Source organism: Zalophus californianus, chromosome 9, assembly GCF_009762305.2.
Source record: "Zalophus californianus isolate mZalCal1 chromosome 9, mZalCal1.pri.v2, whole genome shotgun sequence".
Taxonomy (NCBI): Eukaryota; Metazoa; Chordata; class Mammalia; order Carnivora; family Otariidae; genus Zalophus; species Zalophus californianus.
Window position 1 is genome coordinate 83,004,008 of NC_045603.1, and position 27,007 is coordinate 83,031,014.

At 36.8% G+C, this 27,007-nt stretch overlaps 2 protein-coding genes across 19 annotated transcripts in view; one reads left to right on the forward strand and one right to left on the reverse strand.

The window, feature by feature from the left end:
* The window catches only part of SOX5 (SRY-box transcription factor 5), a 1,040,220-nt gene extending 1,025,775 nt beyond the window's left edge, over positions 1-14,445 (forward strand). For all 18 annotated transcript variants that reach the window (XM_027594377.1, XM_035729355.1, XM_027594379.1 and 15 more), the window contains 2 exons: positions 5,096-5,312; positions 6,983-14,445. In XM_027594377.1, the coding sequence (XP_027450178.1) occupies positions 5,096-5,312; positions 6,983-7,286 (521 nt within the window). In that variant the 3' untranslated portion in view covers positions 7,287-14,445. The remainder of the gene's footprint in view (positions 1-5,095; positions 5,313-6,982) is intronic.
* Positions 14,446-18,993: 4,548 nt separating this feature from the next.
* LOC113922467 (40S ribosomal protein S3a-like) lies at positions 18,994-19,779 on the reverse strand. Its single transcript, XM_027594367.1, has one exon. It carries the CDS (start codon positions 19,777-19,779, stop codon positions 18,994-18,996), a length of 786 nt encoding a protein of 261 aa, XP_027450168.1.
* Positions 19,780-27,007: the final 7,228 nt, after the last annotated feature.

Sequence of the window (27,007 nt, forward strand, 5' to 3'; positions counted from 1 at the left end):
CACACAGAAGAGATCGTGAGAGGTAAAGGTAGTGATTATAAAGAGACCTACTATATGCCAGTTTAAGTCCCAGAAAAAGAAGGGAAGATTCCATTTCTATTGTGCTGTTCACTTGACATCGTCATCATCTTCTTCATCTTCAGATAGTGTGATGGCCAGCTACTGGATAACCTAAGCAAATTTTGATTATTTATTCTCTGACCTCTAAGAGCTAAACAACAAAAAGAGAATAGGAGCACCTAACTCTGAATTTGGGCTTCAACAAATAAGTAACATTTCTCTACATTATTAAAACTTTCCAAAAATCCATAATGCACTTGGAATTACATGTACCTAATGCAAGTGAGTGTTCATTTTGTTCCTTTACGTTAAGGAACTGATCATCTAGAAGGAGTTACTAAACATACACATGTGTTTTTATGCTCCCATATTCTCAAATGCTCATATCTCTGGGTGGAAATATGTGCTACCCAGTCCACAGCACGCATTTGTAATGAGACCAAAACAAACAAAACAAAAACCATTAACCACTTGAACTTAGGTCTCAGTTTTCATCTAAAATGATTTTGAGATCTTTAAATGAATGTTATCTCAAAAGATAAGAGTATGTGAAGCCTAGAAAATGTGAATATTTATGGATAAAGGAAATGCACATTTTTTACATCTCTACCATCTCTGATCTATTTTTCCTTTTTATGACCCTATTTTAACTTCCATATGAAATTTCCCATTTTTTAAAAAATATCATACCTGTTCCATTTGGGAAAAACTCTGGGAAAGAATAAAATACTTTATGTAAGCATATTCCGTATCTTAATGTATCAGTTATCACAAAATTAGAAATTCCAAAATGTCAAAAGGAAAAAACAAACTGAATACTAAGATTGTTTAAGCTGTCCTTGTATCATTCAATTCCTGTGTCTGAATACTGGAAAAGTGATAGTCACTGATTAAAACTTTATCCTAAGTATTAGGGAAATACCAGTTGTGATGATGTGAAATACTTTAGGAAATGCAGCAAAAGATTTTATGGGAAAGATGTGACTAGCTACAAGCATTTCTTTCTGATTTGAAGGAAAGAATATTATAATGACCATATGATTATATCATAATGGGCTACATTAAAAAGAGTGCTGCCTAATTTTAGACTTTTCAATAGAATTGTGCTCATTAAAGATATAGCAGGGAAAAAAAAACACTGAGGTGTTTGGGACCTCAATATTTGGTCATAGCTTCAAACTAATAAGTGATCTGCAAATATCCACAAGATCATTCTAACTGGCCCACTTCATATAAGAGTACAAAGAAAGCTTGATGTTTTCCTCTTTACTGATTGTTTTGGATAACAGCCTCCGACAGCATGCCGCTAATTCATTCTGCTTAAAACAGGCGCTTGAGCTGGGTTGACATTTTACGTAGTCTCTGGGGATCCTAGTTGACATTTTAAAGGGCTTCTAAGCATTTTATAATACCCTAAAATCTGGTTTTAATAAGCCATTCTGCTGAAATTGTTAACATAAGGAATCACCTTTTACTGTTTGGCGCTAGATCAGGGGATGGGGGACATCTTTTTCTGATTAGATATACAGTAGTTGGAGTAAAATGTGCAAATTCATTACAGACCCCATGGAGATGACAATGCTGCTCAGCTCAAACTCTTCATTTTTATTGTATTGCCAGATTTAGAAAGGAAAAGAGTGCTCTCAAGACTGTTTTTTTTTTTCTTCTTATTTTGAGCATCAGATTTTTTGAATGAATCTTCCTCTTTGTCATCAGGGGGAATACCCAGATGTCCTCTCAGTTTTCCATTGTAAAAGGCCAGTCTCTTGAAAAATGCAGGGAACTTACTCCCTGCACGTGGTCCAGGGTAAGCAGTTAGCCCTCCCCCCACCCAGATCAAGAAGACGTTTTCCTCTCCTTTGGAGAGAACTGAAGTGCTCATTTAGTATGTCTCAGGGTTCACATTGTAGCTATATACAGTGGATGCTGTACCTGCAAAACCATTAAAACCAAAACCAAACTCGTCATTTGGTTAACCTATTCAAAAGTTTTTGAAAAATGAAAACTGTATCTGCCATCAAACAGAAACACTCTTTGTCTCCACTGTCATAAAATGGAATAGTTAGCCATTCTGCCAACTACAGACAGTGCTTAGGCTACCTTAATTCTTCATTTTAAAAAGACATCACTAGGATGTGGCCATCTTTTAAAATGTAATTTAGGATTCAGGGATATTTCCAGAGAAATCATATTAGCAAATGTCTAAATATTCTGTGATTCCAGTTCATGCCAGATTTAGAAGCCAACTTGTCTGAGAATTTATACATCTTTTATTATATATATATATATATCTTTATTTTATCTTTACATAAATATATATATTTTATTTATTATATATATGTGTGTATATATATATATTTTTTTTTTTCCTCTGCATTTCAGCCAGATTGACTTTCTTTAAGTTCCTCTAACCCCCCTTCCCACTTGACCATTCTATTCTTCCTCCATAGAAAGCTCTCCCTTTCTGATTCCTACAGGAGTCATTTCCACAGCAAAGCCTTCCGGACCTACAAAAGATTGATCCCAACTCCTTAGCTTCCTGTGCATTCCACAATTGTAATTAAAATAATAAATTTTTTAATTAGCGGCTTAATGTATTTCTTTTCCACTGGAATATGACCCTCAAGAAGATAAAGAACATAATGATTCACCACTGCATATCCAATAATTAATACAGCATGATGCACACAGTAGGAAATCTAAAAAGAGTTATCACATTCTGAGGCATGTTACTATGAGGCATAAACATTCCTTTTCCTTAGAGAAATGTATTCTTTTTGAGCTTATAGAACATTTAGACTTAGAGAAGAACCCTTAACAATTCCTATTCTAATTGAGAATGCTAATTTCTTTGTTCTATCTAGTGATAAAGATAGGGAATTTTAATGTATTTCTTTAATTCTTAAGTAAATTATTTCTGGTAAGTTCACTTTTGCACTCCCGGATCTGAGGTTCAAAATCTGTTGTACATACTTGTAAGAAACTTTCCAAAAAGAATTGATCTAGTTCAATAGTATTATAGCTTTATCTGTATTTATATTTGCCCTGAGAATAACGTAATGTTTTCCAATACCTCTAGAGAATAATGTTGGGCAATATAGAGTTTGAGATTGTACCTACAAATTATTGGACGTGGCTATTTAAACACAAATTTGAGAAAGGAATAGAAAAACAACCTCTATTATTTGAACTGTAACTTGGATTTCTGTAGTAAATAGAATAAAATCATATTGGCTATCTAGATTGGAAAAAATCTGTTTATAAATTTTTGTAACACTTGCATGGATATACCCACCCGGGCAACATCTGTTCCAATAGGAATGAATCCTAAGGGAAGAGTATCGTCCCTTTTACTGTATTCCTTTAATACATATAACAGCCCATATTGAGGAATTGTCTGCATTTGTAGGGAAGAACTGTTCATCAGTAAACCATTTGCATTTGAGATATGGAATTATGGTTGAGTAATGAACCCATCTGAAAACCTTAAGATCTTGCTTAGGTGACTTTGGAAGGCAGGTATAGGCTTCCGTACCAGAACATATTTGGTAGGGAACTCCCAATTCCAGTTACTTTGGTCTTTGTACTTTTGGGTAGAGTTGAACTGTTTACTTGCTGATAAACACACTTCATCTGCAAATAGATTCTCCTCACGTGCTTAATAAAAAGTCATCATTATTACCACTACTTCTCTTACTACTACACATAGCCACAGTAATAGAACCAAAGCTTTAAATCACATTATATTGAGAATTAGCATCATTATTTTCTTTTGAAAAAATTTTTTATTATTGTGTTATGTTAATCACCATACATTACATCATTAGTTCTTGATGTAGTGTTCCATGATTCATTATTTGCGTATAACACCCAGGGCTCCATGCAGAACGTAGCATCATTATTTTTAATTAAGTTGCAAACATTTTTGTGTGTGTGTGATCCTAGTTGAAACCAAACCCAAATCAAAAGTGAAAAGAAGGGGAAAACCAATTTGGATTACCAATTTGGATTAACATTATTAATGCATACGATAGCACAAGAAATGACATCGTTATATATTATTGAAAGTGATTTATTAAGAGAAAAATCTTACCCCATACATACTTATTCTTGTAATTCTGACATCCGCTAGATCATAGATAGCAGGTGGGTTTGGGTATCTAAAAACATACATTGTAGCATATTCGTGTTCAATTACATCCAACCTGAGTTTGAGTCACAGATTTGCAAACTATTAATTGTGTGACCTTGGGTAAGTTACTTCATCTGTTTGAACTTCAATTTTCTCATCTTTGGAAATAGGTATAAATGCTAAAACTACCTTACAGGATTCCAGTGAAAGGTAAAAATAAGACAACTTATGTAAAGTTTTTAGCATAGTATCTAGCACACAGTAGTTACCCAGTGCATGTTCATTAAGATAATTTTTTGTAATTAAAGTTTTAATGAAATGAATTTTTAAATGCAATCATTCATGAAAGCATACTTAAACATTTTGAGGAAAATTTTATGTAATATATGTTAGAAATTATATGTAATATATGTTAGAAATTATATGTAATATATGTTAGAAGCCTTGTAGTAAGTAATGTGCCCCCCACGTAAAAATACTCAGTAACTAGATAATTAGCCACAGATTGAAAATGTGTAATAAGTTTTTGCATAACTTTTCATTTCACAGTTGACCTATTGTGGTCTAATGTGGAAACGAAAGGTATATTCTTTAAATTATCTGTGAGCTTTTAAATATATAATACACATGGTTGGCTACACTGTTAATTCCAGCCAGAAAAAAAAATAGATCCCCCCACCTTTGTATCTTCGGGTACATAGTTTCCTTAAGGACATAGCTGGCAGCGCCTCTGTTCTTGTGGGATCTCACGTCATGAGTCATAGTTCGCTAATCAAACACATTTTTATGTATTTCTGGGTTTGGGCCAGCATTTTTACTTTAGATTTTCTTGTTCTCAGTGATATCTTTTTAGGAACCTTCGCAGCTGTGCATATTGGAATCCTAACCTTCTTTTCCTCACAGGATCTCGCTGGAAAGCTATGACGAACCTAGAGAAACAGCCGTATTACGAGGAGCAAGCCCGCCTCAGCAAGCAGCACCTGGAGAAGTACCCCGACTACAAATACAAGCCCCGGCCGAAGCGCACCTGCCTCGTGGATGGCAAAAAGCTGCGCATTGGTGAATACAAGGCAATCATGCGGAACAGGCGGCAGGAAATGCGACAATACTTCAATGTTGGGTATGGACCTTTCAGTCGCTTTTTCATGGGGAATGCTTCTTGTTATACTTAATGGGATGTGAGACATATTTGGTTTGCTGCGAGCCAGCATTTTGAAAAAGAACCTGAACTCAGTGTATTTTCAGAGACTAGACTATCCCCCACATGATCCTGAAAAAGAATACCTCCAACACGAAGTGACTCCAAGAGCCTAGAACATTGGCTCTCCCATGAGCTTTCCTGACAACTGGCTGAAAAGTAAATAGTTTTGCAGTTCCTTATTAAAAACTAAGAAGTATTATCGGTTCTTGTCCTTGTTGGTGTTCATTACTTCTAAGGCATCACATGGACAAGTTCGACACCATCCTTGTTTGAGATCATACATCATAAAAATGATTTCAAGAGAAACACTTGCTTTGGAATATAGAGGGATTTCTGGGCGATCAAGGCACACGTGTGGCCTTTGTAGATCACGCAAAATGGAGATTCTACTTAGGGCACGACAAGATTGTGAACGGGGAAGGCTCACTTCTGGGGAATCAAGAATGTAGATCCCAGGAGGTTTTACCCTGCTTCCTACAGGGCGAGCCTGGCTACGGTGTCCTATTACGCTGCCTGCAGCTTCATTGCTTCTGCAGAATTTTCTCAGAAAGCAGAGAAATAAAGTTGCTCATATCTGGAACAGAAGTTAGTAAGATCCCGAGGGCTGCTTAGAATAGTAAACACTGTTCTGAAAATGGCAAGAGGATACCTTAAAAAAAAAAAAAAAAAAAAAAAAAAAAAAAAAAAAAAAACTTTAAAAGTCTGCCCTATCCTTGTCCCTGGAAAGAGTCTGCCTGCTCTGACCAGTGGCCTGTGATTTACATCCCAGGGCATGAGTCTTCTCAGAGCTGAGCACGAAACCCAACACTGACGAAATAGTAAACATATGAATGAACGAATGAATGAATGAATGAAAGAAAGAAGGCATAAGTGAGCATCATCCATTAATCCCTTCTCACTAAGATCAGCTACATAATTTGTGGAGCCCAGGGCAAAATCAAAATGTGGGGTTCCTGTTAAAGTTAAGAATTTCAAGACTGCGGCAGCAGAACTTTAAACCAAACATAGGGTCTTTCTAAGCCCAGGAGCAAGCTGGGCTTAGAAAGGGGTATACAGCTGGGCTATACAGCTGCGGAGCTGTCCACCCTGCTTCCTATCCCCCCCAGCTATGGCAGGGACCAGGTGGGCAAAGTGATACTGTTCAGTTCTGGTGAGTTCTGAGCAATAAGGTTTTATTTTGAGAACTCTAATATTGTAGGTTTTTTTTTTTCCATTAAAATTGCATTATCTTTAGTTTAATTATTTCTAAAACCTCTGGATGTTATAGTGAAGGAGACATGAACTTGGGGTCAAGTTCTTCTGCTTAATCTTTCTGCACCTCAGGGGTTTTTTTCTTCATAAGATAGTAATAAAACAATTATTTTAAGAATCAAATATGTACCACATGTAAATGCCTTGTAATCTGTCAAGCTCTAGACAGCAGTAAGGTATCGACATCGCAGGAGGATGCAATTTTTTTTAAATGTTGGGCAATGGAATGAGAATCACTATTTAGAATTGGGCAAGCTGAACAGATTCGTTATAGAGTAAAGCCTGCATGTGAGTATCCTGTCACCCACGGTCTTTTTTTGGGGTATTCCTCTCTGCAGGCAACAAGCACAGATCCCCATCGCCACTGCTGGTGTTGTGTACCCTGGAGCCATCGCCATGGCCGGAATGCCCTCCCCTCACCTGCCCTCGGAGCACTCAAGCGTGTCCAGCAGCCCAGAGCCTGGGATGCCCGTTATCCAGAGCACTTACGGCGTGAAAGGAGAGGAGCCACATATCAAAGAAGAGATCCAGGCTGAGGACATCAACGGAGAAATTTATGATGAGTTCGATGAGGAAGAGGACGATCCCGATGTAGATTATGGGAGTGACAGTGAAAACCATATTGCAGGACAAGCCAACTGATAAGGGTCAAAAGATTGTTGTGACCTTAGGACTTAAAGAAGCCCTAGCTGGTTCATCCTTACCAGTGGCCAAGCACATTAACTTTCTCATACACTGACTGTTACTTTAACTGTTAGTCTTAAATAGTTGGGACATCAGCTGACTAATAGACCTCAGCCTCAAAAGGCTTGGAAAGGAAAAAAAAAATACAAGCAAACAACAATATCAACAACAAGAGATTGAAATAAGCTATGGGTAAAATAATGCCAGTAATTCAGCTGCTACATCCAAGCACTGAAGTCTTACCCGTCAACTTTTTTTTTTTTAATAAACTTTATGGCTGTTTGTTCTACAATGTTCTAGAAATTCTCACTCAGGTACACAGTGCCAACAAGTGGCTTGTGAATGTGTTTTGTTGTTTTGTGCTACAATTTTTAAAAAGAAATAAGTTTTGTTTTGTTTTTTGGGGGTTTCTGGGTTTTTTTCCTTTTCTTTTTCTTTCCTTTCCTTTTTTTTTTTTTGTAACGCACCTGACAGAAAAAAAGAAAGATGAATTTCTCTTTATTTCTCTCCACCTTCTCCATCTCTATACTTTAAAGATGGAAGTCTGTGCATGGGGGGAAAAGGGAAAAAGAGCCTGTTTTTAACTTCCTTGCTATCCACCACAAAATAAGCAATTGTTTTCTTTAGAGGACTTTCTTTATCTATTGCACACCACACTACATCTTTGAGCAAGTGCCAAATTTGTACTGAAGTGTTGACCAAGTTCCTTTTCTTTTTTTTTTTTCCTTTCCTTTTTCCTGTTCCTTCTTAAGTTAGGACAGTGTTATATCTTAGACAATCCCTTGAAAAACCTGAAATACCAGCAGCTGGTGAGATTTGACTTTTTTTTTAAATGGAAACTGTAGGTGCTGTTCTCAGGTGAAAAGAGAGAGAGAGAGAGACATAAGAAATTTAGAGAAAAAAATATTTTCTGATCTTGGATTTTTGTGTGTATGTATGTGTGTGATTATGGTACTAATAGGAATAACATTGAACCATTGTGAGTTAAACCCACATCTGGGGATGAAATCCCACATCCTCCTAAGTGACTGGTCTGGAAGCAACCTTGACCTTGACTTTGCACTTCAAATGACAACCAAGATAGGGCTCAGAAATTATATTTTTAAATTTCTAATACGATTATTATTGGATGGATCAGGCAGCCCTGTGTAATCGAGGTGTGCGTGTATAACATGGAAGCTACTAGCAAACTGTTCCCAGATGTCCCTTCTTCCTGGTCAGTTTGTTCCACTAATGTTTGCTACTTAATGATTTCTGTTTGTTTTCCTATTGATAACTTCGAGCAAAACAATCATTGTTTTCTTTGACTGTATTTGGTCATTTTCCAAAAACACAGAATTAGCTTATTTCTTCAACATTCCATCCTTTCCTGATTAGGAAATGGAACTGATGATTTTATAAGGTATTTTTCATCTCTCCATGAAATGAGGCAGAGGCCATTTGCATTTCACAGTTGTGGGCCATGTGCATCCCATACCATAAAAAGCAGGATTTGATTAAAAGTCATTGCAGCCCGACAAAATGGAGCCTGGCTGAACCCAGTGAGCCTTGCCACCACTCTTCCCTCGCCGTAAGATGAATCCACTGAAGTCCAATTTGGGGTTCCAGCAGAGTATGTGCATAGAGCAACAACCGATGGTGACAGAACTGCTTATTTAGATTTTGCCAGCCAAATGCCAAGGCAGTTATAGGGCTTGTACAAATAAATGCAAAATCATTTAAAGTCAATTGCCATTATTTGTGCTGAAGCATCAGACAATAAATACTCCAACCAGTAGCTTGGATGTGCTATGGTTTTCACTCCAGTCATCATTTTCCTATCCCACCCCTCAAACCTGACCCAAAAGTTTGATTTTTACATATAAATAAGAAAAAAAATCTCCTTTTTATTTTTCTCTCTCTCAAAAGACTTGCTCTGGGGTTTTGCTTGGAGGAGCTGATCATATCCTGCATGTCAGAGATTTTGTTTTGTTTTTCTGTTTGTTTTTGATGACTGTATTTTCATTTGAACTGCCTCTTTTTGCTAGTGTTGTAATGATGATGATGATAAAATAATAATAATAATAATAGTAATAATAATAATAATGGTCAGCTGTTCCCAGATTAGTAAGTTATGTATAATTTATTTCTCCCTCTCTATTTTATTCTCCTCTGATTTGGAAGTGCAGCCAATAAGCTGTTAGATATTTAAAACAAATTTCCATCTTCCAACTCATATATATATATATATATTTATACACACACACACACATTCACCCACACAATTTTACTTCGCCTGCAATAAGTTTTCTCCTTTTTAAAAATTTGGCCCCAACAATGTCAAGTTCTGGTGTTTCATACAAAGGAGTGAATAGGAGGGTTGTGTTCAATCTTAATTAACTTATGCTCTCATCACTCATTTAGTTATTTAATTGCCACAGTCATCTAGAGCCAATTTTTTTTTGTTTGTTTGTTTTTAAGCACTCTGGATAAGGAAAAAAAATAGACACTCGTTTTATATCGTTATGTACAATGTGAAAACAGATTTTTAAAAATTTGTTCTTCGTCTTTGTTAACAAATTCTTTCTGACTTATGTGGGTTCACCTCTCACGTTTGCTGGATACTTATTTTACACCACGTTATAAAGATGCTTTGTTTTCATTTCATGACTTTGGGCTACAAGAATACTTTGTTTTAGCTCCAGGTAGATGCCACTGAGGGCAACCACGGCTGAAACCGATTCTAACGCACTTACCAGTGAATTGACAAAACACTTCTGCTTGGTCTTTTTTTTGTTTGTTCTTTATTTTTTATTTGAAGGGGAAAGCGAAATTGTTAATGATGACCCTTAACTGCTGAAATTCAGAAGTTAATTTTATTTAGTTAGGTTGATGTCAGAGAGGCTATACCGTGCGTGGACAAAAACAGGAAGTCCAGAACCCCGCGTTCTGTTCTCGTGTTCTGACATAGCATTCACTGGGTATCGCAGTTTCTTTGCCTTAGTTTTCCCCAGAAGAAAACAACAAGAAAAATTACACTGATGTTTAAAATGCTTTGAAGTCATTTGATAAAAGGTGCTATGAATAGCAACGTAATGTGTTAACACATTGCCTTTTTGGCATTCGATTGGTTTATCATTTTTGTAAAGGATCCTAAAACTTTGTATTCTCTCTCTGTGCCCCATGATGATCAAAAAAGCTAAGGTAGAGGAAATGAGAGTAAGATCAAACTGAGATGAAGATAACATTTCCCTCCTCTATCCTTTCCTGCCTCCCTGTTCACATCTCTCTCTCTCTCTCTCTCTCTCTCTGTCTCACGCGCACACGTGCATACACACATGCACACACTCATCCCGGTACTGAGGAATAATCTTGCCTGAACTCTCATTTTATGGCTATTATAATCAGTTCCTCCAAAAATAGTCATGTTTTAATATGAACATAAGAGAACATCACTGAAGAAAAGAGGTTAAAGTTGCTCATTTACAAGTTACTAATAATTTGGCTAGTTACTGCAACTGGATAAAATACAAAACTGTTCTTCAGTACGTTTATTAATTAGTTAAACCAAATTTTAACATTTATTTGGCATCTGCTTTTAAAAGTTAACCATGTATAAAATCCCTCCCAAAGAACATAATTATTATTGAAACCAAATCCTCTTATAAGAAACGATTATAAAAGAGTTTTCTTTGATGAAATTATTTCATAGATTTGATTTCAGAGTAGACTTTTACCTTAATTCACTTAAAGAAAATTATCTTTAACTATTTTGTGGTCCCAATTTCAGATATTTTCTTAATCCAGAAGTTGCCACTGTTCCCAGCAGAAATCTCTTTTATCACATTTAAAACGTCAAAAAATAACGTTCATTCATTCTAGTGGGTGAATTATTGAATTGTAACAAGCAACTGTATATTTGCAAACAGGTTTATAAAATATTTGTCTAGCAAGTTAATAGTAAAATAAAAGTTATGGGGTCTGCAAGGAAAATTATGAAGCCCACTTAAAGTGGTTCAGATATCTCTTATAGGGCATAAGTTTTTGTTTAGACAGGCTTTTACAGTATTTAATTTTAAAGTTTCCTACAACTGTCAGTTTCCCAAGTTGAAGATGCTGTTGTGTGAAGTTTCCTACTGATTGATTCCTGTCCTTCCCAGTGTTTCTGTCCCTGGTTCACTGAAACAGTATTTATACGGCTCCGCTGGCTCTAAAGTTCTTAGTCCTTCTAACGTTTTGGATTTCACGAGTCAAAATGGGGAAAAAAAGTAGAAAAGAGACAATCAAATGCCTGGAGCTTAAAACAAAGTATGTGCAACCTACCATCTCACTTGAAATTTAATAAAATAAATAATTATGTAAATATAACATAGAGTTATAGATTTATATTTTGTTCATAACACATAGTGTAATATAAGTTGTATATTTTCATGTTTTTGGTTTTATGTTACCATTCATGCCACAATAAAAAGAAAACAGGAGTTTATGTACTCTTAAAAAAAAAGATGTGGGTTGCCACCAACCTGTTCTTTTGTTTGTTTTTTGTTTTTTGTTTTTGCATTCTCTTTTTTCAGTATTACTGCCATGCAAGGCACCAATAAAAACAGCAAATGTGTTCTTTACCTATTATACTGTGTTTCTTTCCACCATTCTTGTTATGAAGGTATAATCTTCAGTTTTATTATGGAAAGAGTAAAAGTACGGAAAATAATTTCATTTTCAATATAAATAACCCCGCTTCCTGAAGTGGACTTTGAACTGAGAGCTAAGGATTTAATTCTTAGCGGTGGACATTGCAAGAAGGACCACCAGAACTTACAATGCATCTCATCATACAGGGATCTAGCTTCACTATAATGTCAAAAGATATCGCTCTCATATGCAATTGAGTCTAATACTCTTTAAAATCCTACAGCCCGAAGCACTTTTAATGTTGTTTTCCTAAGTTTGATGCTATCATGGGGGCAGGGTTTCTACACTTTAAAATTATATTTTATCCTGTTGTTTGTATAGAAAAAATGTAAATTTCAGATTGTGAAATTACTAAGAACTATAACTAATATTCACCTTGCTGGCATCTAATTTAGAATAATGGGTATTCCTAAATACCCATTAGCCTCTGGATTCTACCTTCAACTTTTTAAGCAAATGTGAAAAACGAGAAGCCTCCTTTCCTTCTGATGACCATTTTTGCTCTTTTCCACCATATCATGTTTTTCTATCTTGATAGTTCTGTGTGTAACCGGTTCCTGTAGGGGTTTTTGTTTGTTTCCTTGGTTGGTTGGTTGCTTGCTTGCTTGGTTTTTAAGTAAGTACCAAGATGCTGGGTCAGATAGCATCTGGTTCAAATGAATATAAATTAAGTATATAAAGAGGATATACTCTAGTAACACTCAGCCGGTTGTAGCCCTTAACTGAAGTATTTTACAAAGTCTGGTCCATGGACCACCTGCTTCAGAATTAACTGTTCAAAGTGTAGATTCCTGGGCCCGACTCCAGATGTAGTGAATCAGAATCTCTAGGGATAGAGATAAAGCTGTTGCTGTTTAACAGCTCCAGATGATTATACGGCATACGCTGGTATCTCAAAACAACCAGGAGGTGGGGCTATTTTCCTCTCCTATTGACTTCTGGCGTGTCAAATTTTGCAGATCCTGCGGCCTACCATCCTTTAACTTTCAGCCTCTGTGAAAACCTTGACGCTTAGGGTCAGTGAGTGGCCAGAGTTGGAGATTTGGAAAGAGCTCTCCTAGATTGTGTTTGATCCGCCAGCGCCATGCTTGTCCGTTATCCTCTTTGCTCTGCTCTGTTCTGAGCAAAGCAGGAGGCTTCAGAGTCTCCCAAGTGAGCGGAACACTGAAAATATAACGGAAACTCACAAAGCTACACCCACTTAGTATTGGCAAAACAAATTGAGGTTCTTTTGAAAGGAAAATAGCCATTTAAGAAGTGAAGAGATAAACATTCCATGCAGTGTTTATAATGGACCACCTACGGCGGCTACGCTGGTCACAGTCTCATCCCCTTACTTCACAAAAAACAGCATTATCATAATGGATATGCTAACAATATGTGGACAGGGAAGATCTCGGCTGGCTGGTCACAGTCTCATCCCCTTACTTCACAAAAAACAGCATTATCATAATGGATATGCTAACAATATGTGGACAGGGAAGATCTCGGCTGGTTCTGAAACCTGTTCCCTCAAGGGGGTGAAGTCCCAGCCACCACCCTCTCTTTCCTACCAAATAAAGTTCACTTAGTTTTGTCCTGTGATACATCAATTTAGAAGCATTCTGTTCTTGGCCTTTACTTTTTTTTTTTTAGTTTCTTATGGAATATTTAGGACTAGACTAGCATGCAATAATGGATTGTTTTCTTACTGCCAATGCCTTGAACAACCAAAAAATACTGGCAATAGTGAAAAGAGACCCATTCTCTCTCTTTTTTTTTTTCATTTATCTCAAATTTGCCAATTTCAGTGTTGGTGTTTTGAGGACGTTCACATATGTGTTTTTCAGAAACCAGGACACTGTCATTCTTACCAAATTTTGAAGTTCAGCAGTCATCCCTATTTACAACTTAACACCATCATTGAAACCTCAGTTATAGCAATGGAGTTGAAGGTAAGCATGAATTAGACCAATGTCTGAGTTAAAGAATATTTATGAAAAAAAAGATTTATTTTTCTTGAGTTACTAAAGCAACCTAATAGCTAGCTGAGAAGACCTGTTTTATAAGTAAGCATTGTAATTAGTATGTAAAGTGTATGCAATAGTATTGCTAAAAGGTTCTTAAAAATAGTTATGTTTTCTTAAACAGGCTAAACATCTGTCCTACAATTTTGTTTGTTCTACCAATTTGCTTTTCTATTTTTACCACCAAGAATGAACCAGTTCGGCTCTGATCACAATAATCATTTTTCAATTAGTCAGGTCCAGATTCATGAGATTCCCCCCCCCATTAGTGCCATTTTCTAAATACGCAGACAAATATGGAATGGAATGGTATTTTGTTGCTATCCAAAATATAACCAAGAGGATGAAAGTTGTTTTATCATTGATGTCTCTACTGATTCAATTTAAAAAGGAAAAAATAAAAAATACCAGAACTGTAGGAATTCAGTAGGCCTAAGTAAACACCACCATTTTGTACCTTGCTTGTTCAATTCAGTATTAATTTCAGAGTCTGGAAAGCAATCCTAATTACACACAAACTGTAAAATATATTTGAAATAAAGTCTTTTGTTTATAAAAATCACTGTCATGATAACTTTTTTGATAAATTAATGTGGTCTTGATAGAAAGTTGGAGAAACTACCACAGGACATAGTTAGGTAATTAATGACAACACAGAGGACTGACTTTATTCAACTTGCTTCAACACTGGCCTTCAGTAAGCGTTCATTTTCCCTTATATACCAAACCTACAACTGACTACAGCACAAGTTTACAAATTGTGGTTGCATGAACTTTTGTTTCATTCAGGACTATAATCATTACTAGTAGGCTCCAAATAATTACATAGCTCGTCGTTTTTATTTGGAAATGATCCTTCAAGCAACGTTGTCTTCTGCGGGGTTAACATACATGAATGGAATTAACAATCTGCTTTCTTATGGGCAGAGCTCATTTGACATCTGGAAAATGAAAAGAAATTGCCAGTGGTATAACATTTGGGCACAAATCCTAACTATAGTTATTGAAAAGAAAATTTTAGATTATCCTTATTAAAGAGTTATCAATTTCTCTCTAACCTATTAATTCCACATATCTATAAAGCTTTGATATTATAGCCTATTATGTCACCCAAATCTTGGGCTCTTGCTCATAAAATCCTCTGGTGGAGCTTTATCTTTGTCTCTTATTGTTCTAGTAAAATTTTAAAAGGCAATTTAATTTTTCAGACACTTCAAGATGCCCAAAGCTTATGTTGGCAAACCTTTACAAAGTTTTGGAAATTTTACCCTTTTTCTGTAAATTTTAAACACACAAAGCCTGAGCTTGTATCATGGAAAGATATTTAAACCTTTTTATAAATAAAAAAATACAGGTCAGGAAAAATGAATGATAATCATATGAAGTTGTGCTAATGATTCGATATTTGGCAAATATTAAGTAAATGATGCTAAGTTGGTTCTCCTGGCAATAAAAAAGCCTAACCTTTGTCAAAGTTGATGAACCTCTGGCTCTCTAGTCCATCATATTGGCTTTATATAATTATATAGACTCTTACCCATTTTCAAAATTTGGTACGGCTTGTGATAAATATACAATTACAAAAATGCCAGTACAATTAACACATACCACATAAAGAAACAAGGGGTAAGGAGTAAGAATAAAAACAGATTACACATACACTTATGTAGCTCTAATCACTAAACAAAAAGATAGCCTTTATTTTCATAGCAGTCAAGGCAAAGAAGAAACTACATGGATTAGAGAATTCTTATTGCTTAATTGAAGGACGCATGCGAGTTTATCATGAGAAATAAACCTTCGTTGCCCTAAAGTCTTGGATGGATTTCACACTTAAAGGATAAGAAACAATGCAAAGAGCCACTTTTTTTGTAAGCAGATTTACAAAAGCTGTAGATTTGTTTCCTATATGCTTACTCTACCAGTCCTTGAGAAGAGTTTTATGCAAACAGTTTGCAGAGGGTCAGCGAGAGAGAGAGAGAGAGAGAGAGAGAGGGAGAGAGAGGGTATACATATGAATAGATAACTGGATATATGGATTAGATAAGGATTTACAAGGATAAAGCTGGAAGAATTGTGATTGTGATGAATATTTATCATGTCCCATAGACCAGCTTTTTCAACTATCAGATGTTTCAAATTGGCTTTTAATTATGCTATGTTCAGTATTATGATAGGTTTATACAAGACATAAAACAATACTTCTTCCCTCAACATTTGTAATTTCCAAGGAAATAAGACTAGCATACGTTAAGCAATAAAACAATATAAGAATACGATTAATGCATCAAAGACTATATGTGATATGGGATTTCAAATGAGAATAAAAATCACTTAATATTTACCGACACTTCGGCTTCTATATAAATGTAATAGGTGGTGAATAGCCACCCTCCCACTGGAACAACTAGAAAAAGCTAGAAAATCACAAAAATTGTATTTTAAAGGCATTAGAGGAGGAAAATGAGACTAGATGAACCACAATTCTAGAAAATCAAGACTCTGTCCTAGGTGAAGTTGATGGTGGCTAACCATTTCTATTTAATGAAGACATTAGCAAATTCTGAAGGTTGCCATAAAAGTGTTGGCACCTCCTGGGTGAAAAAGAGACCAGCAAAGCAGTTGTATGGATCTGAAGTGACAAATCAGAAACTTGAAGGACCTCAAACACAAGACTGGTTTTACTAATGGCATATTTTCTGAGTTCTATGGCTGTACGGGATGCAGGAGATTTATGGTAAAAGTTTCTCAAAGAGAGATTGAGGTCTCCTGTTGCCTTTTAGTGCTTAGGAAACAAAGTCCAGCCAGATGTGGGACCTGCCTCAAGTGCACAGCTAGTCTCCCTTTCAAAATTTTTGACAGATTTTATCTTCAAAAGGTAGGATTCTGGAGAGTCAGACTGGCTATCTTCAAAGGGCAGAACTGAGGGGCCCCTGGGTGGCTCAGTCGTTAAGCGTCTGCCTTCGGCTCAGGTCATGATCCCGGAGTCCTGGGATTGAGCCCCGCATTGGGCTCCATGTTCGGCGGGAAGCCTACTTCTCTCTCCCCCAATCCCCCGCTTGTGTTCCCTCTCTCGCTGTATCTCTCCCTGTCAAATAAATAAATAAAATCTTAAAAATAAAAAAAAGGGCAGAACTGAATCTCCTGCAGTCTTTCATGGCTGAGGAGACAAATACCCATTATGCTCACAAGCAAAGTTTGGGAAAACCACACTCTGAGGCAAAATAGAGGTAGCCTGAGTATTATTAAAACTGCCAAGCAGCCTTGATTCAACTAAATTCCTGATAAGAGTAAAATAATCAGCCCTTCACCCTATCTGTCCAACACAAGAACGGGAAACTCCACTATGGCAGAAGATTAAATCAAACAGGTTCTTTGTAGTTTTTTTTTTTTATTAAAAATTTAGGAATAAAAAAATTCTAAATACAGGAAAAGACAAAGAAATGACTGATAATCAAAGATAAAACAAACAGTAGATGTAGGCCCACAAATAAAACTGATATTAAAGTTAGCAAAGACTTCAACATAATTCTAGCTAATATAGTTAAAAAAATTTATGAAAAATAGACAAAATAGATAGGTGAAATCTATGAATAACAATCAGGTAGACACAAGAAGACAGGTTTAGTAAGATTAGGAAAAAGGAAGAGAGTTTAGTTAGAAAAATACAGAAATTGATCAAAAAAAGTATTTAAAGAGATAATTGCTGAGAACTTTTCAAAACTAATAAAAGATATCACATAGATTCAAGAAGTTCAGGTAATCCAAGTGGGATAAGTAAAAAGAAAACCACATTTATAAACATTACAGTAAAACCATTGAAAGCCAATAACAAAGATAAATTCTTAAAAGCAGCCAGAGGAAAAAGTACATGATCACCAAAAAAGTGACAATGAAACTGACAGCTGACTTCTCGATAGAAACAATGGAATCTAAAAACAATGAAATCATATTTTTAAAGTGCTGCAAGAAAAATTTGCCAAACTAGACTCCTATGTACCATAAGAACTATCCTAGAGCAATGAAATTGCAATAGGGACATTTCCAGACAAACAAAAGCTTGGAGTACTCATCTTCAGCAGATCTGATTACAGTATTAGAGAGATTTCCTCAGGCTGAAGGAAAATGATTCTGCGTGGAAAATGGAACTGCAGATATAAATGAAGAGCACTGGAAATGGCAAAATATGTGTGTTAATATAAATGAGTTGGATCTGTACACAGTGCCTTGTCAAGTTTTAAATAAATGTAGAAACAAATTCATGACAGCAATGATGAAACAAGGGAAGAAGATAAATAGATTTTAAAAATCTAATTGTCTGGCAGCATCAAGAAGTCAGTGATGCATGTGGTGATCTTTAGAGTAGCCAAAAATAGAATGGTGAAAGAATTTATAACCAACTTTAAGACAGAAAAAAATGGAATAATAATAAAAAAATGTAAAGGGAGACTAGACTAAATAAAATAAAATGCATGCCACCACAAGAGATATAACCCAAAATGGTTGAAAGTAAAATAATGGAGGAAGATAGATCATGCAAATACTATGAAAAGAAACCCATGATCACTTTACTAATATCAGACAAAGGAGGCTTCCAGACAAGAAGCATTACAAAAGATAAATATATTTCAAATGAATCAATCCAGTTGGAAGATAGGAGAATTTTTGAAATTTATGTACTAAAAATCATAACTTTGAATGATATAAAACAAGCCAAAAATGACAGAACTAAACAGAGAAATACACAAATCCACCAGCATAACAGAGGCCTTTAATATAGTTCATTCAATAACTATTAGAACAAGCTGGAAGAAAATTAATAAAGTTATAGAAGGGCTGAATACTACAATTAACTAACAAACACGATCGAATGGACATGTATAGAACACTTCCCCCAAAGATGATAGAATTAACATTCTTTTTCTTTTTAAACATCACAAATATGATTTTTTTATTTGTCACCATTAAATGTCTGACTTTTAAACAGATTATTGGACTGGTGGCTCATATCCATCAGCTCGTTCAACTTTAGCACCAGTCTCATCCCCAGTTGCTTTTCCAGAACTACCACCTTCACCATGAAGCTCCACGAGCTTTCCCAATTCAAACTTGGGCTTCTTCAGCATTTTTACTTTTCTAACGAAGACATCATGAAGTGGATAAATAGACTGACAAGCCTTTTCTATATCTTTTCCGATGCTGTCTGGAATCAATTTATTGACCACTTCTTTCAAGTCATTTGTTTGCACCTCTTGGGTCATGATTTCCATCATCTTTTTCCAAATTTGACAGTCCTGTTGGTGCTGAGCATAAGAGGTCTTCTGAATCTGATTATTGCGTTTTTTAGTAAAACCAACACAAAATAGACGAAGCAAATAACTATTGGTAGTCTTGACATCAACATGAGCTTCGATCATGGTCTGCCATTTTTTGACCATGGAGCACATTTTGTCACGGGTAAGATCCATGCCATGGAAATTAGTCAGGCAGTTTTTGCCCTGAACATCCTCAGTAATTAGCTTGAATTTTCTAAATGTAACTTCATCATTCTGCAAATCATCAAGGCTCACTTCAAAAACCCGACCCTTGAGGCCATCAGATGCGATTTTGGTTCCTTGAGTTCTTGTGACTAATGTTTTTCCAGTATTTCTTATATTGAACATAGCTGGTGCTTTCACATCATACCAATCTTTCTTAGTAAATGGATCAACCACTTTCTTCTTGGCTCCCTTTTTGCCGCCTTTCATAAGGCACTTGTTCTTGCCGACCACCATGGCACTGCTCAGGGAGCCAAAAGGCTAGAATTAACATTCTTTCCAAGTGCCTGTGAAACCTTTTCCACAATCAACAAGGCAGTGCATCATTTAAAAAATCGGGTGTAGACTATTTCCTAACCCAATAGAATTGAACTACTAATAAATAACTAACATTTAACTAGAAAAACTCCAATTGCATCAAAATAAAATAATATCATAGATCAATAAGAGTATGAATTCCTCCCTTGCTTTTATCTATTTTCTTATAGCTCATATAGCTCTTGCTGTTTTACCACGTATTCTTTGCGGGGTTTCCTCTCAATTGGAATATCACTTTTAACTCCTTCTCTCTTCCTCCATACCTCCTCTCCAAACTCTAGGGAGTATGAAAGAGAAAATAAGACTTTAGGAACCTCCAGTTGTTTCTTAACTTGGATCATAGCATCAGGAGATCTGAGCTCACACTAGTGTAATCAGCTAAAGCTATTACACACTACAAAGAATACCCCAATTCATACCGTCATGCCATGTGAGGCCACACTCACTTTCATTTCTGGGTGATAATGCTGTGAAGCTTTTTTCATCTCTTCCCAACATAATTGGGACCATAATATGGGACACCCACAATTGTGTGTTGGGGAGAGAGAATTCTTCCTCTACCCTCCAGGGTCTTCCAGCTGGATGAGAATGTTTTTATACATTTTAGACAAAAAAGATGATAAATTTGAGAAATTTCCAGGATGAGGAAAACAGGTGTTTTCGAGCTTTAATTAGTAAGGATTTCTAAGTAGAATTTGGGCTGAGGTAGTAGATTAGTAAAAAAAAAAAAAAAGTAACAAGGTTTATTTCTACAGCTTTTTTGACTTTAAAGTCCCTATCTCTGGTGATAAAGATTTCTCTTTCCTTCTTAGTACAGAGAAGCTATTTTTCATATGGGAGATTTGTTTCTCACTTTCAGGAGGACAGAGGAGGGTCTGAGTGTCTTCGCACTGGTTGTTTCTCAAGTAGCTTCAATTCAAAATGATCAATATGCCATTGTGGTGCATATGGGGCCGGCCTGCCCTGGGCTCCTCCATGTGTAACTGTGTGTTTAAGACCGGGTGGCCAAGCTATATCGAGTTGCGAGCACTCCCCGTGTAATTGTGATCTGGTTGACTCAACAGAGGGTTGGAAGTTCCTCCAAAGTTGACCAGATAAGTTGTTGTACATTAATGATTGGGACCATTTCAGAAGAAATTCGATCACTCATAACTTTGGAAGAAAAGACTTTAAGTGACAAGAGTCGCAGGAACAATATCTGTGAGTCATCTGCCATCCTATTAAAGAATAAGCGTAGAAAACATAAGCCATGCCTAGCCATAGTTCATGTGTTCTGTCCTACAATTACCTCTTCAATCTCATCTGATTTTTTAATCTGTGTATGCATGTCCTATTTCCCCTGGGAGCTTGGAATGTCATCCTCTTTTCTCCACCACTGGTGACTCTTGCTGAGTTCCCTGAGCTCCTTGGGGTTGCTCCTGTGTTTGAGGCAACCCCACCCCAGTCCCTTCTCCAGCTGCCCTGCCTCCCACAGGCTCGGCGGCCCGGGTGCTCCTTCCCACGACTGCATCATGCACCCACAGACCAAAGTGATCTTTGCATAGATGAAGAAAAATCCTTGTGCTTTCTCTACAAATATAATGGGAATTAAGGGAAACAAACACTAGAAAGACAACTGAATTCTGGCGCTTACTTGATGTCAGCTGCTAAGGATACATACAGAGAAGAGAGGCAATGATCTGTCTTCAAGGACCGATTATCATCCGGTGTTGGCATAAGGCAGACAAGTATTCTCTGTGATGGAGGAGGACAAGCCATGAGGACTTGATCCATGGAGCTTGCGCAAGAGTTCTTTGCACTTCTGAGCACTTCAGATACCATTTTTGTGACTTCGAATTCCTATCTGTACAGGACTCTTGTCTGACTCCCATCTTATCTCTCACAGACACTTCCTTCTTTCCTTCTTTCTGCTCCAAGTTTACAGTGTGGAATTTTACCTGATCCCTGTATTCCTGGAAATCAGCGATGCTCAAGAAATCCCCCACCATCTTTTGTGTTCTGGAAAAAGACTTATACCAAGGAACCACACTTCCCTTATGATAGAATTAAGACTCGTGGGTGCTCCCTTCCCACGCCCCTCTACCTGTGATAAGGCCAGACATAGTCCATCTAAACTTCCATCTTTTGCCACATAAATGATTAGCTGAACTGCTTGTGCTCTCTGATCTATGGGAGCAAAATGCTTGTTAATCAAACTGGTTCAGTTTCTTTCCTTCCCCTGGACTTGACCCACCCTCAGTTTGAGCCGGCACACACCCCCTTCTGCGAACAGCCTGGCCTCAGGATCAAGCACTCTGATCTACTCTCCCTTCAGGCCACCCTCTTACCCCCACTTCCCGCACACGTAGTTCTTTCTATGTATTTCCCCCCTCCCCCCATTAAAAACAAAGACAAAAACCACACAACTCTTTGTGCCTAACTCTTAAGACTCTTGCCTGTGTTATGGTCAGAGTTCTCTCTATTGACATAGCCCCTTTCCCCTGCAAAAATCCTTTCCTGCTCCCACCCCCTGATGCAGCGATCCTTTCTAATATTAGTATCTCCTTACTAAATCAGGATTTTTTATTTCACAATGTAATCCCAGAAATGGAATGTAGTTCCTTTTCCTTCATTGTCATACTATAAGGAGTTGATGTACATAGTAGGTTTTCCTGAAAGTTGAAGACAAAGAGCATAAATGGGGCACAGGGATGCAAGTGCACCTGGCTTTGGGGTCCCCCAAAAAGACCAAGTTTGGCCCCTCACTGCTAGCAAGATCCAAAGGCACAGAGACGAGTGGTGGTGAAATGAGAAGGGAATTTATTTCAGTGAGACTAACATCAAGAAGACGGTGGACTAAAATCTCAAAGACCATCTCCAAAGTGTTGACAATACTTCTAGGTTTATATAAGGCAAGTGTGGGACAAAGGTCGGTGGGTACATGCAACGGGCAGGAAAGGCCAGCTCGATCATTTGAGGTCAATCACACGGGGTCTTGCTGGCAAGAGGGCCACTTGAGGGAGTAGCTTCAGTTCCCTTCAAGGGATGCTTTGCCCTGCGGGGTCTTTTGTGTGAGTTCAGAGTTAAGCTGGAAAGAACTTAATCAATTAGAAAGTACAGACTGACGTCAAAATAGAAGTAGTCGAAGTCCTCTTTAGGGAGGATTCAAGTTCTAGCCACACAATAGAAATACCACTTATGCCTCTAAAAATCATGCTCTCTGACCTTGACAGTTTGGGGCTCCGGCTTGGATGCTCTGCCTTGGATGCTCTGCCTTCTTGATTCTCCTCCTATTCCTTTACACTCTCATTTCTTACGCTGAACACAATTATTTATTTATTTGTTACCTTTCATTTTATGGCTCTTGGCTTCCCACTCCCATGTACTTAGCACATTTTTTAAAGATAAAAAGAAGAAAGCCAGTTCTTCCCTAAAACAAACTATATCCACTGGGTATTATGACCACCCAGAGAAACGACAGTTTAGGCATATGGAAATGTGCCTGGACTAGATGGTTCTGGAGCTACTCTGCAACTAACTAGCTTCCTGACTTTGCTCAGTCACTTAACTTCACTGGGATCTTTTTTCTTTCTCCTTGCTGTGAAAGAACTGTTGAATTGGATGGCTTCAACTATCCCTTCCATTTCTCTGATTCTATAGTTCCTTGAAACCAAATACAGTGAGGGTCCAGAAAAAAAGGAAGACATGCCATGAGTGGCATTGATCCTGAAGACAAGCGGAGGGGGGAGAGAAATCTTTACAGCAGGTCTCAGACAAGGAGGTGTGGGACTGAGCAATGTTGAGTAGAGGAAAGAACGCGGGGTTTTAGACAACGACTTAGACTAAAAATCTGAAACAACTTCTAGTCACTAAGCAACTTCAGGCATGTTAATTGATCTCTCAAAGCTCCAATTCTTTAATAGGAAATGGCAACTCAATTTTCGGGGGTAAGGATTCAATGTCAGAGTAATTTATATCATCTTAGTATCATTTTACCATGGTTCCCTGCTTAAATGTCTTCCATATAATCTCTTCTAACTTTCCCTCTCTGTAGCACAATTTACCCTCCTTATTTATACTTTAAAAATATAAAGCTGCATATACTTTAAATATATTATTTAAGGGGCCCCTGGGTAGTTCAGTCAGTTAAGTGGCTGACCCCTCTTCAGGCTCCACACTCAGTGGGAGTCTGCTTGAAGATTCTTTCCCTCTGCCCCTCTCCCCACTCATACCCACAGGCACACACACACAGTCTCTTTTAAATAAATAAACAAATCTTTAAAAAATATTATTTAAAAATACAATATTGTATTTATTATCTTGTAAATCTCTTTTGCTAATTAAACTGTGCACCCCCTTGAGGGAAGGGAAAGTATCTTTTTTTGTTCTATATCCTCAGTGTCTTAACATAGTGCATGGCACTTGACAATAAGTTTTGCAGAAAAAATAAAATAATAAATTAATGGATGAATGGATGATGGATATGGGGACTTTGCAAATAGGTCTCGTGCATAATTTCATACCAGTGAATGTTCTATTCTTATCTGCAAGAGCAATTGTTTGAAAATTTAACTTAAAATAAGTAAAAGATTTTAATGACATCAGTGGGATTGTTACTAATTTTTAAAGATTGACACTTGATAACTTGTCCCTAGGGCCGGTCAAACTACTTCATAGCCTCCAGGCATTGATCCTATTAATGTCTCAGAGGTCATTTTTATTATATTCATTAACCTAATCTGAGGAAGTAATTTGTTATATATCCTTTAATCTTTCCCCCTAATTTTGGGAGTATACTGTAATTCTTAACTTACTAAAAAATTAAATTGAATAAGACATAATTTTAACCATTTTAGCAAAAACATGATAAAAAGCCAGAACTCTGCTTTCAGAAACCACTTCTTCATAGCATTTCATAATATATACTTTTTTTTTTTAACTTAAAGAAGAGTAAGCAGGTGTTGTAACTGATTCCACACTCCTTCTGCTCGCTGCTCGACTGGCCATTAAGTCAAGAGGCAAGATCTGGGGGGAGGAAATCAACTTTATTTGGAAAACCAGCAAATGGAGGACATGGCTGATGTCCCCAAGAACCACCTCCCCCAGCATGAGATTTGAGCTTCTTTTATGTTAGGAAAAGGGGAAGACTCAGGAGGGGCTTAGAGTGAAAAGGTGACTGACATCTGAGGAAGGTTGTATAACTTCTTCTGTCTTTGGTCAGTTGATTTTGGGTACAGGAATCTGGTCATGTCACTCCTGCAAACCTTAAACATAGCATAGTCATTTCTGTACGTATTCCCTTATCTCCTTGAGTGAGGTAAATTGGGGTAAAAAAAAAAAGCAGTTTTTTTTTTCAAATCTCAGCTTTAAATTCCTTTTCAAATTCCTCTGATGATTAACATGTTTGTATGCAGGGTTAAGCTGGGGTCCCTAAGCTCTAGGTCACAGCAACAAGGGAGATAGAAGCAATATGGAGTCAGACATGCTAAGTGTCTCCCTGGTATAGTGTTTTGGAACTGCCACTTCACCTGAACATCTGTGTTGAACACATTCTGTCTCTGAGGTTTCAGAAAATACTTTCTGCCTTTCTGTCTTTCATCAGCAAGCAGGACCACTTATGAATGGTTGACTTAAGAGAGGAAGTTTGCAAATCTTTAGGTCTTAATTAACGATCAACCTCAGTTAGTTTCCAAATTCCATCTGAAAAGAACACTAAGAAATGAAGTAGAAGAGATTTTAATTCTTAAAGTTTCTCTTGTCTCTCTGCTGATAGAAATGAAGTTATATGTAGGAGGTGGGTAGTGCCACCATAACCTATTTTATTCTGTCTGAATGAGGAAGGTCGGTATATTATCCCTCCAGGGAGAGGAAATTGCATAGACATCTCCAGGAATGACAATAAAGACATCCTTGACAGCATGTTGAAAACATGGTAAAACTTTCTTTTTTTCCCTATGGGGAAAAAAATCAGTATTTAAATGACAGATGAAAGTAAGTGATGGACAAAATACATTATTCTTAAAGTGTCTCGTGGTGTTTCTGAAAGAACGATTACATTTTGAAGACTGAATTAAAATTGGTTTGATAATAATATATCAGTTTATCAATAAGACAGTGAAACTGCTCTTTGAAACCATGTTTTTAAAATTTCTTGTTGTGTTAGCTTTGTCTCCAAGCATCTAGGCCCATAAAAACAACTGAGAAAAGGGGGAGGGGGGGCAGTGGGCAAAAACTTTGCTTTATTTTAATACAGGAAGTTTTTCCTAAAGTTTTCAGTTTAACTTCCCTTTAACTTCAGAAATAACAAATAATGGAAGTTTCAAAATGTTAATGACTATCCTCTTGAAGAGTTTAGCCAAGTAGAAACTGCCTTCATTTGAGCCAGTAATTTTTTGGCAGCTTAGGAATTCATTTCTATCATTTGTGGTAGTTCTGCAAATTGCCAAAAAACCAGCACAACTGGGCTAGCCTTGATTTAGAGTAGTGTGGTTCCACCTGATAAGTTAGTATTTGACTTCATTTATGTCAGAAGACTTAAGAAGACTTAACCCCCCAGAAAGATTGAGAATATCAAGGAATTTCTTATTCTAATCAAGCATGTAGATAATTTTCAGTTTTTGCTTTGTAAATAATTTTGTGAACATTTATGTATATAAATCTTTGTTGGTACATTTTTATTTCCTTATAGGTATTAATAGGTCAGAATGTTTGATATTTTTCTGGCCAAATTTCTTTCCAGAAAACATACAATTTACATCTCTTTTGCTTCTAGTCCGTTTTAGATCATGCCTTCTTTAAGGCAATTGGATCTCTACTCCAAACCTCTGTTCATTTTGCCTCAGAACAGATTTCTCTTGTTTTGAAAATAAGAAGGTTAGAGTCTCCATGGAAGGAGTAAATGAACTCCATTTACGATAAAAGCTCTTTCCCACACCCAATTTTTAAATCATGAGTCAAGTAAAACTCTTCACTTCTGCCTGGAAAATCCTTAAAAATAGAGCATACCAAAATGGACAGAGTAGAATATCCATCTACATGGATTGAATGTCCAGCTATATTTTTGACTTAGGAGTATGCATGCCAGTCTTTACACATGTAAAATGAAGTCATTGTACTAAATGATCTTACAGTTTTCTCCCAGTTTCAAAAAATTTTTATGGATCACCCT